General features: G+C 42.1%; 2 protein-coding genes across 2 annotated transcripts in view; one reads left to right on the top strand and one right to left on the bottom strand.

Annotated features, from left to right (window-relative positions):
- Positions 1 to 5: 5 nt before the first annotated feature.
- LOC310964486 (grancalcin-like) lies at positions 6 to 11,049 on the top strand. The gene is made up of 8 exons (XM_083937621.1): positions 6 to 145; positions 3,924 to 4,151; positions 5,214 to 5,283; positions 5,739 to 5,782; positions 6,470 to 6,617; positions 8,014 to 8,127; positions 8,338 to 8,396; positions 9,967 to 11,049. The coding sequence occupies exons 1-8, from the start codon at positions 122 to 124 to the stop codon at positions 9,991 to 9,993; spliced, it is 714 nt and encodes a 237-aa protein (XP_083793747.1). The 5' UTR covers positions 6 to 121; the 3' UTR covers positions 9,994 to 11,049.
- A 2,695-nt stretch (positions 11,050 to 13,744) lies between these two features.
- LOC310964766 (voltage-gated inwardly rectifying potassium channel KCNH7-like) overlaps positions 13,745 to 17,958 on the bottom strand; it is a gene marked incomplete at both ends in the record, with an annotated part of 70,475 nt that continues 66,261 nt past the window's right edge. The window contains 2 exons of the mRNA XM_083938024.1: positions 13,745 to 14,011; positions 15,270 to 15,459. Of these exons, the coding sequence (XP_083794150.1) occupies positions 13,745 to 14,011; positions 15,270 to 15,459 (457 nt within the window). The remainder of the gene's footprint in view (positions 14,012 to 15,269; positions 15,460 to 17,958) is intronic.

Here is a 17,958-nt window from a genome sequence, read left to right as displayed (position 1 = left end):
GTGATGTAGCAACTGTTCAGACTTATCGGAAGTTACAACGGTGTTACAGAGAAACGCGCTTACAGCCGTCAGTCACACTATAAAGACATTAAACTTGTGATAAATCACCATATTTCACCGAATGGCTTATCCAGGATACGGCGGGGTGAGTAAATTACATGTAACCGATGATTTTACAGTGAGAAACGAGCTACATGTGCTAGCAAAGAAGCTAACCTGGTGCTCTTGTTCCAGTGGGTTTTTTTTTCTTTCGATAATTGGTTACAAGATGTTCTGTTACATGTTTTCCTGTTCCTGTAGTAAGGTCCATATCCATACACTATTAAATAGCCCGGTTCTGTTTAATTTGTGAGTAAGGAGACATCATTTTGGCAAGTCCAGTGTGTTAGAAATTGACTTCCGGGATGAAAATTCCTCAACATTCAAGAAAAAGCAGAACCAGCAGTTACCTTTAGCCTACTAATGTTATGTGTGTGGGTAAGGATGCTTGGCCTACACTGAGATATTGTACACTTGTCCAACTCCCATAAAAGCCTATAAAATACTCTATATCTTACACTGTACTATAAATAGTTTTAATATAATACTTTCAAAACACGCCCCTTAAATGTTTTGAGTGAATGCTCTGACCCTGGAAACCTTAATTGATGACAGGGACCATGGACACAATTCAATTTAATTTAGATTTATTTACAATGCCAAATAACAACAAAAGTTATCTCAGGACACTTTACAGAGTAGGTAAAAATCACACTCTATGACTTATTTATGATTTACATAGACCCAACAGTTCCCCCAAAGAGTACACAGGGGCAACGTAAACCTTCACTTTAACAGACAGGAACATCAGACAGACCCAGCTCTGTGGAGGATGGACATCTGTCTGCACTGGGGGGAAGAAAAAGAGAAAGAAAGAGAGAAAAGACAGACAGATGGACAGAGAGAGACAAAGACAGACACAAAGACAGACAGAGAGACACTTTCAGAGCTGCAAGCAACCACAAAGTAACAGTAACTATAATAATATTGCTAGAAATGTGAATATGACTTTTATGTTATAGCAGTTAATGTATCAGAATAGTAGAAACAAGCACAGCTAAGGTGACAGAGTACGACAATGATAATAATTATGGTGGTAAATATGATCAGTGATGAGTAGTGGTAATAACAGCACCTTTGATATAGTTTATAACAATAATGATAGTTTAAATGAGTAATAGTGATAATAGCAGCAGGAAGCGTCATGCAGGACCACGGCAGCAGGCACCACCACGATCAGCAGAGGCCTGCGAGACGACAAAGCACAAACAACTCTGGGGAAGAAGTTGAATTTGTGACATGCACTGATGAGACATGAATGATACAGACAGAGAGGAGAGAAGCTCAGAGGATCAGGAACAGGATTATCCCCCAGCAGACTAGGCCTATAGCAGCATAATTAAGCAGAACAAAATCAGTTTAGGCCCCGCACATGCAGGCTCCGAGAAATTGAATGCCAATAACAACGTAGCTAAGGGCTCGTAACCCCTAGCAATAAGCTTTGTCAAAAAGGAAAGTTTTAGGTCTTCTTTTAAATATGGGGACGGTGTCTGCCTCCCAAACAACACTTGGGAGTCGGTTCCACAGTAGAGGAGCTTGGTAGCTGAAGGCTCTTCATTCTTAGAGCGCAGCGATCTAGGCGGGTAATACGGAACTATCACACCCTATTCTATTTTTATCACAACAGTCATTTACATTTCTCTGGGCCCGAATTTAGTCGATAAAACAAAAAAAATAGTCTTAAGAATAGAGTGACGGAAAAACGAGAGACTTGTAAGCTTTGTATAAATACGCTAAAAGTAACTTAAGCAAGGTTTAAACGTAAAATGTGGAAAGCAGTGACTCATCAGTTGTTGTCGAATAGAGCCAGCCTCTAAAGGTGACAGGGTCAGGGCTGCATCATTCAGCTTCATACACACCTTGTTATTAAAGGGTGTGTACTCGGGACATTTAACACAGCAGTAAACAAATACATGCTATGTAAAGATATAGTGGAGTAATGCAGTTAGCTTCTCTGTTTGTTGTGGTAGCCGGTTTGGCTGGTCCGGCGGCGCGTGCAGGTTAGGCCCGGGGCCCTGTTGGAATAATTTGTCAAAAAGTAAATGATTTTGGGGAGCTTATAAAGTATTTTAGTCTTCCTAATTATTTTTGACATCCGGCCCAGAAGCAACTTCAAAGTGACCCGGCAAAATCAGATATTTTACATTCATATAGATGTATAGACCTTTTCAACGGGCACCTTGCAACTGCCTTGGCCCTTGTTGACTTCCTGTGAGTTCATGTCATTCACATGAACTGCAACAGGAATTTTGTTTTTCTTTTTTATTCTAACCTTTGTATTTCCAGATAAAACATTCAGAACAGTTTCTATTTACAATATTGATCTGGTCCGAGAGGCCTCAGCAGGAATAAAGGTACAAATAAAAAATACACAAGCGTGACTTACAGACAAATATACAACGGAAGTGAAAATGTACCAAAAATAAAATAGAAAGCATGAATACAAAGGTACTAAAATTAGTCATGGGACGAGCATAAGGTATGTTTTGGGTATATAAATAGGAGACAACAAAAAAAAGGCAGGGTGTTTACAAGTGAGAAGCCGGGGAATCAACAGAAGCAGAAATAAACCAGGGCACATTAAGAATGAAAGGAGCCAGTTGAGGTGGTTCTGGATCATCTAGTAAGGATGAACCCTGGGCGCCTCCCTAGGGAGATGTTCCAGGCACGTCCAGCTGGGAGGAGGCTTTGGGGAAGACCCAGGACCAGGTGGAGAGATTAGATCTCCACACTAGCCTGGGAACGCCTCAGGATCCCCCAGATAGAGCTGGTTAATGTGGCCCGGGAAAGGGAAGTTTGAGGTCCCTTGCTGGAGCTGCTGCCCCCGCGACCCGACCCCGGATAAGAGGTTGAAGATGAGATGAGATGAGACATTTCGAATGTTTAAGTTTACATCTTTGAAAGGGTCTGTAGGCTATCCTTTATCATTCATAATAAGAGCGTCTGTATTCTTTTGTTCACGCTGATGTGCCATCAATGCCTGGTATACATTTTACACAATATTATGCTGTTTTGAGTCGTGAGCAGAGTAAAACCGCATTAAACCGTATTGTAATCACTTGTAGTATAAGGGTAAATATTACATATGATGGCACATCACCACAATAATTCTCCCTCTGCTTCTACATTTGTCCATGCGCTGTACGTCCTTCAGTTCAACCGTCAACACACAACCTGCTGTCTGATGGCGCACATCCACAGCAACTTGTATAAAATAATACATTTTACAAACATTAGTGTTTCGTTCAAATGAGTCGCCTCACATAAATAGCATTTATATCGCATCCATACACGATTAGTACTATAGAGAGAGAGAGGTTTAGAGAAGGAAAACATGCTATAGGAACATCTCTACCAATTGGAATTGAGTCTTCATCCAGATCTAGTATTAAATAGGAGTATACAGACTTCAGAGTCACTATCAAGAAGATTTTGGCCATATCACCCAGCCCTAATTAAGATCGCCTCAAAGCACGCTTTAATATATTGAGTGCTGAGCATCGGAGATATGCCAAAATTGGCCAGATGACCCTTGTCTCCGATGCCACAGAGACGGGCCAAACACGTCATCTGAACACACATTCTCACGTTGCCATGACACAGACCTGGAAGCGTATATGAAGTATCAGCCACCTCTGCCGGTCACTTCTAACTGGCTGAGGAGACCTCTGGGAGTTAGGAACAGGTCTAAACACATTGACGCACGAGAGAAAAAAAACCTGTAACTCTTATCATCTCAAAAACAGAACAGAATCCTACTTTATATACTTACTGACTTCTACATAACAGGCCTGGTCTTCTCTCTGATCTCTTCTCTGCCTCAGTACGGCGTTCCAATGCCAGGGATGCCAGCTCAGGGGATGCCGCACCAAGGAATGCCAGGAGGCCCCATGGGAGGCCCTATGCCTGGGCACATGGGTGGGCAGATGGGAGGCGCACCACCCCAGGGAGGATATGCCCCCTATGGAGGTGGCTATCCGGGCACGTACGGCGCCCCGCCCCCAGCTGCCAACGATCCAATGTGGAGTTACTTTACAGCCATAGCGGGCCAGGTAAGTGTGGATGAGCCGCAACCTTTGGCCTCTTTTTGAGTTATGAGAAGAACACACATGTAGCCCGTTATAATGCCACGTTTTTCACCGCAGGCTGGTTTTTTTTCACTTTCACATTTCAAGTTGGGACAAGCACAATAAATTCTCTCTTGGCAGATGTGTCACGTTTCAGGAATCAGCTCAGTAACCACATGGTTCAGAGTGTCAGAGTGCAAATGACACACAGTAGTCTTTGTAAGTTTAAAAGAGTAGATTGTTTTAGGGTTTTTTTTGTAATTCTCTTTTTATTGTCCACAAAACTATGGAAGATTAAGAATGCATACTACAAATACCACGTGAAACAACGATACAGATATGTATTTCCTTTGTTATGTATGAAGTTACTGTGTCCTAATTAAATGAAAGAGGTATTTAGCCTTTTTGTCTTTGGTAACGTGATTAAATGTTTTCCATGGCACATTAAAATCAAATCACTGTACAAAGACAACAAAGTGATGTCTCACTCTCTTTTTGATTAGTTTTCATGTCGGCATTTTAAATCTTCCATACAAAATGCTTAGACTTTTAGACACATTATACGGTATACGCAGACTTAAAGGAATATTTCAACCCAAAACAAATTTTTAATTGGCCTCACCTGGTCCCAGAATGGCATCAAGGAGAGTGGAGCAGCCGGAGAGGGATTATTTAGCATTGGTTTATCAAAACTACTTGTTTTGATTTCCCTGAGCCCACAAAAAGACACTTGGATGATGGTGCACGGGATATTTCAGAATGTTTTTTTTGACGTTTTCTAACCTTTTTGTTCTGTGGAAGTGTCTTTGCGCTGATATGCTTTCGATCTTCAGCTTCGGGGGCCATTTTTGGGTGAACTGTTCCTTTAAGGTTCAGTCGGTGACTTTAACACTCATTTTCTCGTTCCGTCTCGCCGTTTCCCTTGTTTTCACTCAGCATAGCATATGCAGTACTTAAGTGGTAGCGTTTGTCTTTCTCTGCTCTCCTCACTTTACACTTTCCTCTGAGAGTCACACATGACTGAATGTCACTTCCTGCTCTGTACAGGACGGAGAGATTGATGCAGAGGAGCTCCAGCGGTGTCTGACCCAGTCTGGTTTCACTGGCAGCTACACTCGTAAGTTCTCTAATGTCCCAATAATCCGAACCCCTGATTATACTGCGTTTAATTCATTTAACAAATGCGCAGCTGGGGCCGTACGGTTTGCGGTATGTTAAAATTTTCTAACCGAGCGACTATTAAATCAGCTGACGTTGTGCTAATAGATGACCACATCAAACCAACTCACATAGGATCAAAGTTAGAGGGCTTTAATACACAGAAACAAAAACGCAGAGTAGTTGTTAATATCAAGGAAATGGGGTGAGAGAGAGGGGGGGAGGGGCATGCAGCAAAGGGCCGCAGGTCGGAGTCAAACCCGCTGCCAAACCACTGCACCAATTTTTTTTAAAAACATTTAGAAGTGACTGCGGCCATTCATGGTAGTATTTGTATGATATCTTCAGAATGTAAATGCATGGACTGTTACAGCGAACTTGATTCATTTTGAACATGTTTTATTATCTTCACAGCATTCAGCCTGGATACGTGCAGGATCATGATTGCAATGCTCGATGTATCCTTTCCGTACCACAAGGGACTCACTGAGGGGCCGTCCACACGAAGACGCAGTTTTGCCGTAACCGCAAAAGTTTGGTATCGTGTCATCTGCACGCGTCGCATCATGGGTAGCCTGAAACCGTTCTTCATTCCAACCTGGTGACCCAGATTAAAGACCCAGACCCGGATTAAAAACTCCACAAAAGTCTCCAATATCATCAGAAACATTCCCGAGATTTGTCGCTAGTCGCTTTTGACAAAAAAATAGTTCCCTAGAGGATTTGGAAAGCAGCCAGGTTTAGCGAGAAAGTTGACAAGTTGGCAACGCGGTTTGTGTACGGCGTCTCTGTCTCTTCTTCTCCGTTTTTGATGGTCTGTGGCAGAGTTACAGCGCCACGGATACGCCCGGCATGTGTACTAAAGCACTTTGAGTGGTTTCAATGGTTTCGTGCGGACGGTGGATATTCTAGAGACACCTCTGCGTGTACGCAAAACTTTTTATGAACGCGGGGGGGAAAAAATAGATCGTTTTTTTCCGATTGTGTGAACCAACCCTGTGTTGACGTTCAGCTTCAAGCCACACCTCCTGTCACCTCCTATTGTACCATGTCCATTCACATGCCAGGTCTTCATTCCAAACACACCTTACTGTCATTATCCAAGTGGCTCCGTAGTTACTATACCTTAACCAGACTGTCACCAGAGGGACTTCACAGGCAAGATGGGCTTCGCCGAGTTCAAGGACCTGTTCACAGCTCTGAGCGGCTGGAAGCAGAACTTCATGATGTTCGACCAGGACAGGAGCGGAACTGTGGAACCACACGAGATGACTCAGGCGATCAGCGCCATGGGTGAGAGTCTTCATCACTTTAACATGATGGCTATGCAACGTGATTGTGAAGACACATCTAATGGTTGTCAGAATGTTTAATGACGCTTCATTAGACTTAATAGAAGTCAGTTAGGCTTTAATTGGTGTGATCTGTCTCTTGACTTATCACCCCTTTGATCGCTGTGACTGACTGTGTCCGAAATGTCAAGGCAATCATGGAAAACACTCAATTAAATGAATGTAAACAAATGAAAATCACAATGAACACTTAAACAATTATCTCATTACATTAAGGTGCGAACATAATGACTACATACGTAACAAATGAGCATTTGTTACGTATCCTTTATTGTTGTATAGTTTAGATGCTTTGTCATACGGCACTGACGCGGAGTACCTCTCCACTGGTGGTCTGCTGCATTTGTGGTGTTGCAGCTCTGAAAAAACAGACTCTACTCCCTACTATTACATCTTACTGCAGAAGAGGCTGCTAGAATTCTTTACAAATTATAACTTTAAGTAATTTTTGTTCCCCCTGTCTATTGACTCCCACTTCACCTTTTGTTTCTGGGTCAGATTCTTTTGTTTATCCGTCATTTTTATAGAATAAGTGGGTGACGTTGTTTTTTTTTCTCCAGTCATCTTTTTGAAGCCCATTTGGTGACCCATATTTATGTTATTGTGCAGTTTTTTGTTAGTTTCACAACCTGCGATCACTCTCCTTCAGGCTTTTGTTTATGGGACCGTTACAATTGGGGGCTTGTCCGGGATCTGAAATAAACTTGTCATCTTGCAGGTATTTTGTTGGTCAATTTTAACTTGTTCACTGCACAAATTATGGAGGCAGATTAGACTCATTTGTTGAGAGTACATCTTGGGAGACACTCAGAGTATTCAAAAAGGCAGAACTTCTGCAAATTTCTCTCCAAATTGGGAAAAACTGACGGCAGAAAGCAGAAAGGACACTGTTGGTTTCCCAACCTGCGACCCCTGTCCTTCAGGCTTTTGTTTATGGGAAATGTAACAGGAAGTAATCATGTTAAATAACCCTGATCCCTGTATTGGCCAAAAAAATTGTGATTTTTTTTTCCCATAATCAAGCAGCCCTAGTTTCATATGCAAACACTGAAACTATCTCCTGTCTTGCAGGCTGGTGGGACATATAAGTGCAAAGAGAGGGAGCAGTGTTTAGCTTGTTTGCAGTGGAATGAGGGAAATAATGTGCCTGCTCATTGTGACACACTATGCTGATGATGATGTAATGTGAGCGGACATGTAGCAAATGCATATGAAGTGAATTTTTGTATAGTTTACGGTAATGTTAAGGGTTCGTTTTGAGCTACAGTTTGACAGGAAACACTGGTATCTGTCATAGACACTGACAGAAAAATGACACATTTTTCTCACTAAATCAGGGTACCGCGTCAGTCCTCAGGCTCTAAATGCAATCATGAAGCGCTACAGCAAAGGAGGGAGAATCTTCTTCGATGACTACGTGGCCTGCTGTGTCAAACTGCGAGCTCTCACAGGTAGGAACCACGAAACGCGGCCTGTGTTTGATAGACACGGGCTGACACACTCAGTGAACAGAATACGCGGATGCACGCTTTTAAATGTGGACCAGCGGTGAAATCGCAAGTGAAGCGCTGTGGCATTCTGCTTGGCTCGATGCACAAATCCGTGTCACCGGGTTTATTGAGATGGTGACCCCACTGCTGTGATTGTTTGCTCTGTTATAGAAAACTTCAGGCGGAGAGACACCATGCATCAGGGATCTGTCAACTTCCAGTATGACGACGTAAGTCCCATTTTCTTTGTGCCGAGCTCACTCCAGTTCATGACTGGGCCTTCAAGGTCTGTGTTCAAGTGTTCCCTTATATTTTAACCTGTATCATTTAAAGGTGCTGTCAATGACATTCAGAACATTCATATAGCAGCATATTAAGTGGATAGTGAAGTAATGGTGTCATGATAAGAGAACTAAGTCACTCTGCATGTGCTTCCTCCGGGGCCTGAAAACTGAAGCTAGCTCAGCAACCAGGCTTCATTCTTGCCCGTCCGAGCAGCATCCATGCTCCAGCTCTTCGCCCGTTTTCAGATTAGCCAGGAGTTAGGCGGCATTCAAGTTAGCGATGACAGAAACCTGCGGGTGACGTCACGGAGACTATGTGGCGCAGTGGTGGCCTTAAGGTTAGAGAAGCGACCCCGTGTCCCTCCGGTTCAATCCCTGGGATGATAAATCTGGGTGGGGAAAGTGAATAAGCACTCACCCTCACTCATTACCCACGTCTGTGGTGCCCTTGAGCAAGGCCCTTAACCCTAACCGCCCCAGTGAAAGTGGAAAAGTCCATATTTTCTACGGTTTTGATCCAGGTTTCTTCATTCTTTGTGAATGTTAGCGTTAGCACTCCATGTTTCTTCCGCGCCCTCTGTGTTCATGTCCCACTGGCTAGCTTATCGCCACCAATCACAGGAGATAGTGCCTCATACGTCAGTTGATAACACCTGTGGCCTGTTGGGGCAGTGAGTGTAAGCTCACTAATCCGCATAAACACTGTTGGCTATGTTTAGCTCTGTTAACGCTGTTGCCTCCCCCCATTTCTTCCACCCTCTCTTCGTGATCTCCTGATCAGAGGAAAACACCGTAAGACCCCTGCTCTCCCGTGGAATCCCATCCCTGGTAGTAGAGTGTGTCACGACTACCTAGCCAGTCCGAGCTGTTGCCGTAGTTCACACTTTTTCGCTATTTTTTCGCTCAGCCACCTCCATGTTTTTTTGTGACGTCAGAGGTCAGAGCCGTGGGGAGGCAATTCCAGCACAAGCTGAAATTTGTTCTGAATATCATGTACAGCACCTTTTTTAATAGAACAAACTCTAAACTGCACAAACCGTTGATGAGTAAAAAGGAATTTAATTTCAATTGAAGGGTTGTGTCCACCATCCATGACTGGTGCCTGTGTGACAGGTCCGGACTACTCGTTAATTTTGCTTGTTTGTAAAGAAAACACCTCCTTAGAATGTTCCAAACTACAAACGGACACATTGAACATGTTTCATCTTGCTCCACTGATTAGTAGAACAAGTGGCAACACGTGATGCTGAGCTAATTTTACCCTCCATTTTTTGCACAGTCCCTAATTCCACCTGATTGAAAGGAGGTAGCTCTGCGCTCCTCGTCTCTACTTGAGATTTTGTTTTTCAGTCTCAGCATGTTCAGCGTACAGACGTGTCATGACATCATTTCAAGAGGTTTCATTTTTGCTGCAGCCGGGAAGTTTGCCCGCACACGAAAACAGCTCAGTGCAGTTTTGTCATGGTGCTGCTTTGTGATCGACTCTCTCTTTTGTCTCTGCACCTCCTGTTAACAGTTTATCCTGTGCACAATGGCCATCTAAGGTCCGCTGCCCGTCCCACGCCACGAGGTCAGCGCGCCTAATGAACCAGTCAGTGGCGGACTTTGGACCACTGCCTCATAGGAATGCAAAGGGAGGCCAGTATGTTTGAGTGAGCGGCCATGAGACGCAACAGGAAAAGTACCCATTGCTTATAACGCTTGCTGTAATGCTTTAGTCTTGTATGTTGCACAGGGACGTGCCGGAGATGTATCAGGTGTATCACACACACACACACACACATATATATACGTAGTATGTATCCACATTAAAGGGGAATATAATACATTTCAGTGTCTTTAGAGCCCTTATGTGTATTAGTAGTATTTCCAAAATAAAAGTTGCAGAAAATGCTGCAAATTAGTGTCAGAATCCAAAAATGCTGCAAAATGTATTAAAAATATACGCATAGAGGCTGTAAAGGACGGGGGTTTGCGAGTTTCAGTGGAAATGTAGGAATGAATCAACCAGATACGTTGTACTAGTTTGAATATTATGCTTTGGGTATCTCATTTTGGAATGCAACGCTGCCAGTGCAAAGTGATCCAACTATGAAATAGTTCTGACCTGTGAGACACCTATTGTGCCATTATAATCTCTGAATGTATGCTCTAATATATTAAACCCGTTGATATATAACTTCATAGTAATGGCAGCATCATGATGGAGTCAATGTTAGCATTTACAGAGAATATGACGTCGATGCGCTTCATAGTTTTGTTGAAGATTCGACTCATTTGTTGTTATATTGTTTGTGCACTTGTTTTCTAAACCATTGGACTATAGATGCATATAAGCTGGATGTTTTACTCCATAACAAGCCAAAGTGACTGTGAGCTCATATCCATTCACACTGAAACTGTTCTTACTTACTTATTAATGATAGTGAGATATAACGTGTTGTTCATATGCCTGACATTTTGCCTGTTTTCCATGTTCCAGTGCACACACAGCTGTGTTTTCATTTGTAAAAAATTGCAGTGGAGTCAACCTCTGCACACAACCAACGTCGTCGTAAAGATCATATTTTGTTACTCACAATAAACACTTTCTAATCAGTATGCATTCTGTTTATTAATGTATACAATTGCGCATTTTCTTCCTCAGTCTATGTACATGATATTTCATTTCTTTAAATATAGTTAAGAACAGAAACATTCAAATTAGCTGTTAAGTGTTGCATTGTATAAAATACAGTGGCAAACATTTAAAAAAATGCATAAAAACAATTGTGAACAGCACTAGATTTAAAAAGTGACATTTTTGTTTGTCCAGTACAGCGAGTTTTTCTAATCTGTGCAAAAGTTTGCAAATCCCGTGAAAGTTCAGTAGACTCTTCGGGGCGTCGGACGTGTCCAGTTAGGCTTTAGCAACTTTTGTTCTACATCTGTGCTCGAAGAAAGAAAGCTTATCAAAGAAAACACCCCGCGCGCGCTCCGCTGGATCCATTTGTACTAACCGAGGTTTCTGACTTGTCAGCTTTCCACTGGAGAAATGAAGCCCGGGCTTTAGATGATGGTACAGTGTTGGGCTTCAACATGCAAATCAATGTGCAATATTGAATCAAGACAAACTATTTCAACAGCATACACGACATGCGGCCCCCTGCTTAAACCCTTCCACCCTAATCTAGCTTGCTACATTGAGAGGCTATGCATTTCATACTTGTTTCCATCAGCAGTCCACGGCACTCTAACATCAGGGTTGTGTTTTTTTTATTTTCAAAAACAATAATAAGGTACATATAGAAAAATAATGACAAATGAAACTTTGTTTTAGAAAAATAGGTCGAAGCGGTATTTCTACATCTCTGGATGAGTTATGTGCTATACCTTAAAAATGAATTCATGTCACACAGTTAATTTTTGAGACCTTTTTGTTTTTTTGTTTTAATATAATTGAATCATGTGCGATCTCCATGCAATACGTGAGCTTGTGTTGGAATTTGTGTAGTTAGAAAACTAAGTACAGTAAATGACTAATTCATTTTGGTCATGCAGTTCACCCTAACGGGGTTCAGTTTACGTCTGACGGTGGAGAAGCGGGTTTCCGTTGCATTGGATTGATGTCGTTCGTAAAGGCTAGAGCAGGCTTGTAAAGCTAAGGCTATTGAAGGCTGAGCCGTGTCCTCGGCTCAAAACATGAACTGTTTTTTTTCCAGGTTTTTCTATTTATATATATATTTTTTTACGAAATTGTACTATTGTACTAAGACAATGGAAGACCTAAAGCATGCAACCAAACTCTATCATGTAGGATCGCCAGAGATCCCTCCAGCTGTGAAGAAGACTCAGGACGGCAGTCTAAAGTTTACGTACATGTGTAAGGGACATTACATCGAGATCATTTGGGGATTTTAATTCTATAACAGAATGATGTAGAAATGTTCTTCTCCGTCAAAAAAAAGTTTCTTGTGGGTCACCTGATGAGTCCAAAATATACATGCGACTACATACAGTACTGTATATTTGAATATTGGAAACACTATGGCGTCGAAAGCTATAGCAACTCTGCTGGGACAAACTGGTCCGCATTGGGACGAGCCCCCAAAAAAGCAGGAGGCCCTGATGGGTCGAAAATAAACATGCAGCTACTTACAGAACTGTATATTTGAAACAATGGTGGCATAGAAAGTTAAAGCTAAGACAAATTGGTCCGCATGGGAGGAGCCCCCAAAAAGCGTCAAAACGTATTCTTTGACAGAGAAGTCATTTTAATCATTCTGCCACAAAAAAAAAGAAAAGTTGTAGAAACCATTAAAATCCGCAAACTGCTTGGACTTAAATGTCTCTAAGTTTCGACTGCGACTGCAAATGTCTCACGACTATGTTTACGTTATACTGATAGGATGCAGGTGGTTATATGGTTATTATGCGTTTTCCACTTAAAGCATTCATTTAGGTGGTTTGAACATTTACCTCTGAAGCGCTCCGTGTGTGACGGCTGCGTTAAATGATTTCACAACATAAATGCTGTTGAAAGATGCTCTTTTTCTTAGTTCGGGGTGTATAAAATAATCTCCGGGGCATATTCAACTCTAGAAATATCCCAAGATTCTGTTCTCCTGGATCATCATTATTGCTCTCAAAGTCTTGTTGTGCTATGGGATGTCCACACAGCCTCTACACACATTATTATTATACTGTGTTCTGTATTTCGAGCTGAATAATAAGTGATTTTCATCTGCTGCGGTGATGTGTACGGTAGGCACGCTAAATATACGGACAGATCTTCCATCGTTTGGAGCTGCTGAGGAAAGGGGACCGTGAAGCTGTGGGGCGGAATATAGAAATGCCTCGGGAAGGATTTTCAAGTAGCTTTGTCCCTGTGAAGAGGGGGAAAAGTCGTAGGGGAAATGACACTTGATAGCTACGGTAGTCTGTAATCATGCCGAGATCACAGGGAGTTGCAGTGTGTGTGAGGAACATGCGACGGCAAAGGAAAAGAGACCGTGAGAAACCAAAACATGCATATCTCTTTCAGAAAAAGCACGTAAGGTGCCTCGTGTTGCTGGCAGTGTTCTATTTGAAGTATGTACACAGTAGATGATGACTTTACACGTGGTAATAATATAGTGTATAAATACCTCTGTATAAATGGACTTTATACATCTAAATCAGAGTTGGAAGGGTGGGGGCTGGGAGATCTTTTTTTCTCAAAAGGAATGGAAGAAAGTCTACAGTTTTTTTGTTTTCCTTTTGCATATACAGTCTCTTTCTTAGACCCTGAGTCAAGCTTGAGAGAAGACCGTCAGTCAGTGTCGAAGCCCCGGGTCAGAAACTGGCCTGTGGAGTCCCGACGTTCCTGAGCTTCTGGGGACATCGGGTAGAGAGGCTTGTCGGCCCTGTGGGAACCTCGGCGGGTGTCGGTGTGCAGAGTCCGCGCTGTTTTGCGCTTTGTCTCTCTGGTCTGTGTCCGCGTCGCTCTCGAGCAGTCCCGCAAAGTTCCCGTGTGGAAGAGTCTCTGTGCGAAGGAGGGCTGGGCTGGTTTCTTTGGATTTGTTCGGGGCCTTTTCGGGACTCTGAAGGAGACAGTACAGCGGGGCGTCATGGGCCATTTGGCGGCAAAAATAAAGGCAGACATATCAGAGGAAGTAGACTACGCACGGCTGAACCATTGACGCAGGACACAGCACTGCACTCTCTTCACATGATATAAACACTGGCTCAGTTTTCACAGGGAGCCAAACCTCAGGACCTCAGTGTACAAACACCTCATATTAACTCATGGTTACACTGGCATGACTGAGCCTTTCGAAGTCAGGAAAAAAAAAGAGCGGATTTAGTTTTGGTACTGGTTCTGAGGCTGAAGTAGCAGGGTATGTAGACTGGTGACATGAGGATCAAAGGTCAGTTGGGACTCGAATATGATACCCAGATTTCTGGCTGTAGGAGACCCCGAGCGTACAGATCACTGAATCCATGCGTCAGGCTCGGTATCTTAATCTACCAAATACCTAATACCAAAATTGAATCCCTTTGTTTCCCTGGACACAGTTCCTTTGCTGAGGTGTGGCAGCACAAATATGAAATGCTGTTGTCTGAAGCTTCACAGTATTTTGATACAGAGAAGAGACAGACATTCTCAAAACATTTCATCTAAGCACTCAGAGTTCTTAGTGAAGAGTCATTTCTTCAACCCTATTCCCAAAGCCTCGGAGACCAACTTCCACTAAGGAGTGGGAGGGACTCCTAAGCTAAGACTAGAGGGCGGGGTTGACCTCGTTGCTATGGACGACATGTTTGTACCTTCTATGCCCACAGTGGTTGGCTGAGAGAGAGGACTCCTACCTTTTTATAGATTTAGGAGCTACTTTTAGCGCTAAAATAATTGTGAAACACCCCCCTTTTTTTTAAAGAGTTACTCCTAAATCTTATCTCTTAGCTTTAAGATGTTTTGTGAATACGGCCCCAGATGCAGTGACCTTAAGCCATATCACTATCATCATTTAATCTTCTATGACAGTTAAGTCTGACTCTAAATAACAAAATAAGAGTTTTGCTTCCATGATTTCAAATACTGACATCTGCATAAACTATCTTTTTCTTGTTGCTATTTCAAAATCTTGAAGAAATTAACACTGCAGACTGTTTTGATGATGTAGTTGTCAGCATTATTCTATTTCTAAAAAGCAAACAAAATTCGGGAATAAACTACTACACTAGGGCTGTCAAGTAATGATTATTCTCACTGGTCATCTTGTAATCTTTGGATTATTTTCCTGGACAAATTGGTTTGGTCTACAAGAAGTCAGCAGGGTAAAGTGTAACGTGGTGTACCTGAGGCAGGGGCGGAGCGGGGGCGAGGCTGACATCGGTCTGGATGGCGGACACCGGCTGGACCCTGATGGCTGGCCTCTGGTACTCGGGGGTGGAGGTGACGGTGCTGTAGGCGGGGGGGCCGGACGTGGTTTGCCTCTGGAGGAGCTGCAGGATGGCCTGGATGTCTGAAGTCATCTGGGACTCCAGTCTGATGGGCAGATGACAAACAAAACGCAGAATACATTTTATTATTACTAAAGGAAGTTGTCAAACACGGTGGTTACACGACCTTCTCCTGAATGATCCATAATGTAGTGAGTCTGGAGAGTTGATTGTTTAGATGCTCAGTTTTCTCAATACTGGCCTAAATACCTACTGATGGCAAACAGGCCATGAGGTTTTGATTGGTTGTTGTCACAGCTATATAAACAATTAAATGTGTAATGATGCAGATCACTGCCAATGATGATTCAACCAATATATGAAACTCCTTACTGTAATGCCATTAACTAATGGTTAATTGCAACAACTGAATATGTTATAAAGTTTGTACTACTTACTGTAATGTTAATTACATGTGAATGGTTAATTGCCACAACTGAATACGCTATAATGTTGTGTACTCCAATTCCTACCTAACTTCACCACGCGGATCAATTATTACATCTCATCAAGATTGCTGGATCAATACTGTATAAAATAACTATAATAATTATGACTATTTTTATTAAAGATCGTGATCAAGATTAAGATCAAGATTGCTCATGCTCTGTCAATCATGAATAAGTCACAGAGCGTGGTGTTTACCTACTCTATATGTGAAGTGTCTTGGGATAACTTTTGTTATGATTTGGCACTGTAAATATAATTGAATTGAAATGTTGCTTAGCTATCATCCCTAGAATGAACATAACTGATTATCTTTCACCCTAAAACTAAAGCGAAACAGTAAATCCACATGCATTTTATCTGTTCAAACATTATATGCCACCGCTGTATAGTCTGATGGGTGGTCAATAGTCGTACCAAACACTAGAGGGAGGTGCAACCTCACTACTGCACATGGTTTATAGAGATTTACAGTAGCATATCCTTCAGGAAGAAAAGGGAAATTCTGATGCTCAAGTAAAAAAATACTCGATTACAAGTAAAAGCTTTGCATTCAACCCAGAGCCTAGGTTCTGCTCAAGAGTTCTCCCTGTTAAAGGTCGACACCGTCACTCCCAGGGGGGAACGTTGTCAGTTGTTTGGTGAATTAAGGAGTACGGTCTAGACCTGCAGCTACACCTCGACATGGAAAAGTATCCTGAGATAACTTCTGTTATGATTTTGAAACTATAAATGAAATTCAATGGAAAAACTTACTTAAGTACATGAGTATTATCACACGTACCTTATCCGCAAAATCTACTTATTGAAAGCAAAAGTAGTGGTTTTACAGAAAATGAAAGAAAATGGCCCCTGCGATTGATGTTCAAATGTTGTGAATGTGGAAGTTAAACAGTTATTACAGTTTTGAAATGAGAGAACAGTATACATGCACTAGATTTACAACTGAAATGTAGTGGAATAGATATAAATATATATATAAATTAGCCTAAAATGAAGTGTAAAGTACCCCAAAATTGTACTTTTAGTCCTACTTCAGACATCTTTTTAAAGTATGTAAAAAATAAAAACACATCTACTTTTCTTCCCCAGTGAGAAATTCTGGATCTGGCCTCAAACTCCACTCAGCACCGCTGCCATGGTTACGTTGGCGGGATTGGTTCCTCAGATATGCGATGCATGAAACCCTGACTTGAATCCAGAATTTAGAGACTGTTATTGCTACACTTAAATTCCAAGGCAGAAATGATCAGTCATGGGGGCTGACTGCTCATTTTACTCGTGATGCGCCTTGTACCAAAAAAGAAGAAGACATAAAACATACAGTACTGTGGCCGTGAGGGTCAAAACACAACAACCCTTTAGAAAACAAAACAGAATCTGAGAAAACAAGATAATGTTTTAGAAAACAAAATGACATTTCAGGAGATGCCACACATTCCTCGCTGCTGACTGGACGTACAGTCTGTCGAGTCTGCGACAAACGGAAGTACTTTTTTTTCCTCCTTTTCCAGCTGACTGGAGCATAATCCTGCCTCTCACGGTTCGGGATGATTTAAAAACTAATAATGTTTGTCGCAAATTGCATCAGACAGTGCATCCGATCAGTGACGAGGAACCATTGTCTAATACGTTTCTACCTTTTCTTGTTTCAGTCTCATCAAATGTTGTTGTCACTGCGTTTGAACCCTCAGGGCCACCGTATTATAGACATGTTAACAAGGTCGAAAACTTAAATTTTCATTCTTTGTAGTCTTTGAGTACGTGGCTAAAGGTTCTTAGTTCCACAACTGCTGTCTGGGATTTTAACTTAAATAGAAATGTGTGTTATGATTGTTGGATCATGTGATGCGAGAAAAAAAACAACTAAGAAAAGATAAAAGTATCCTTTTATCTTACAGTGGAATGGGGATAATTCTGTACGACTTAAAAATCAAACACCTGCACTGTGTCATCACCAAATGCGGCAAGTTACATCATGGCGCGCACTGTTTGAGATGGTGAATCACCTCTTTTTCTCCGTACACACCATTTTCCACCAGTCTCTCAGTGAAAAAGAAAGGAGCGGGCAGAGACTTCCAGAGTTGAGGGAAGAATG

This window comes from Echiichthys vipera (assembly GCF_963691815.1).
Source record: "Echiichthys vipera genome assembly, chromosome: 23".
Taxonomy (NCBI): domain Eukaryota; kingdom Metazoa; phylum Chordata; class Actinopteri; order Perciformes; family Trachinidae; genus Echiichthys; species Echiichthys vipera.
This window is presented reverse-complemented; position numbering and strand designations above follow the sequence as displayed.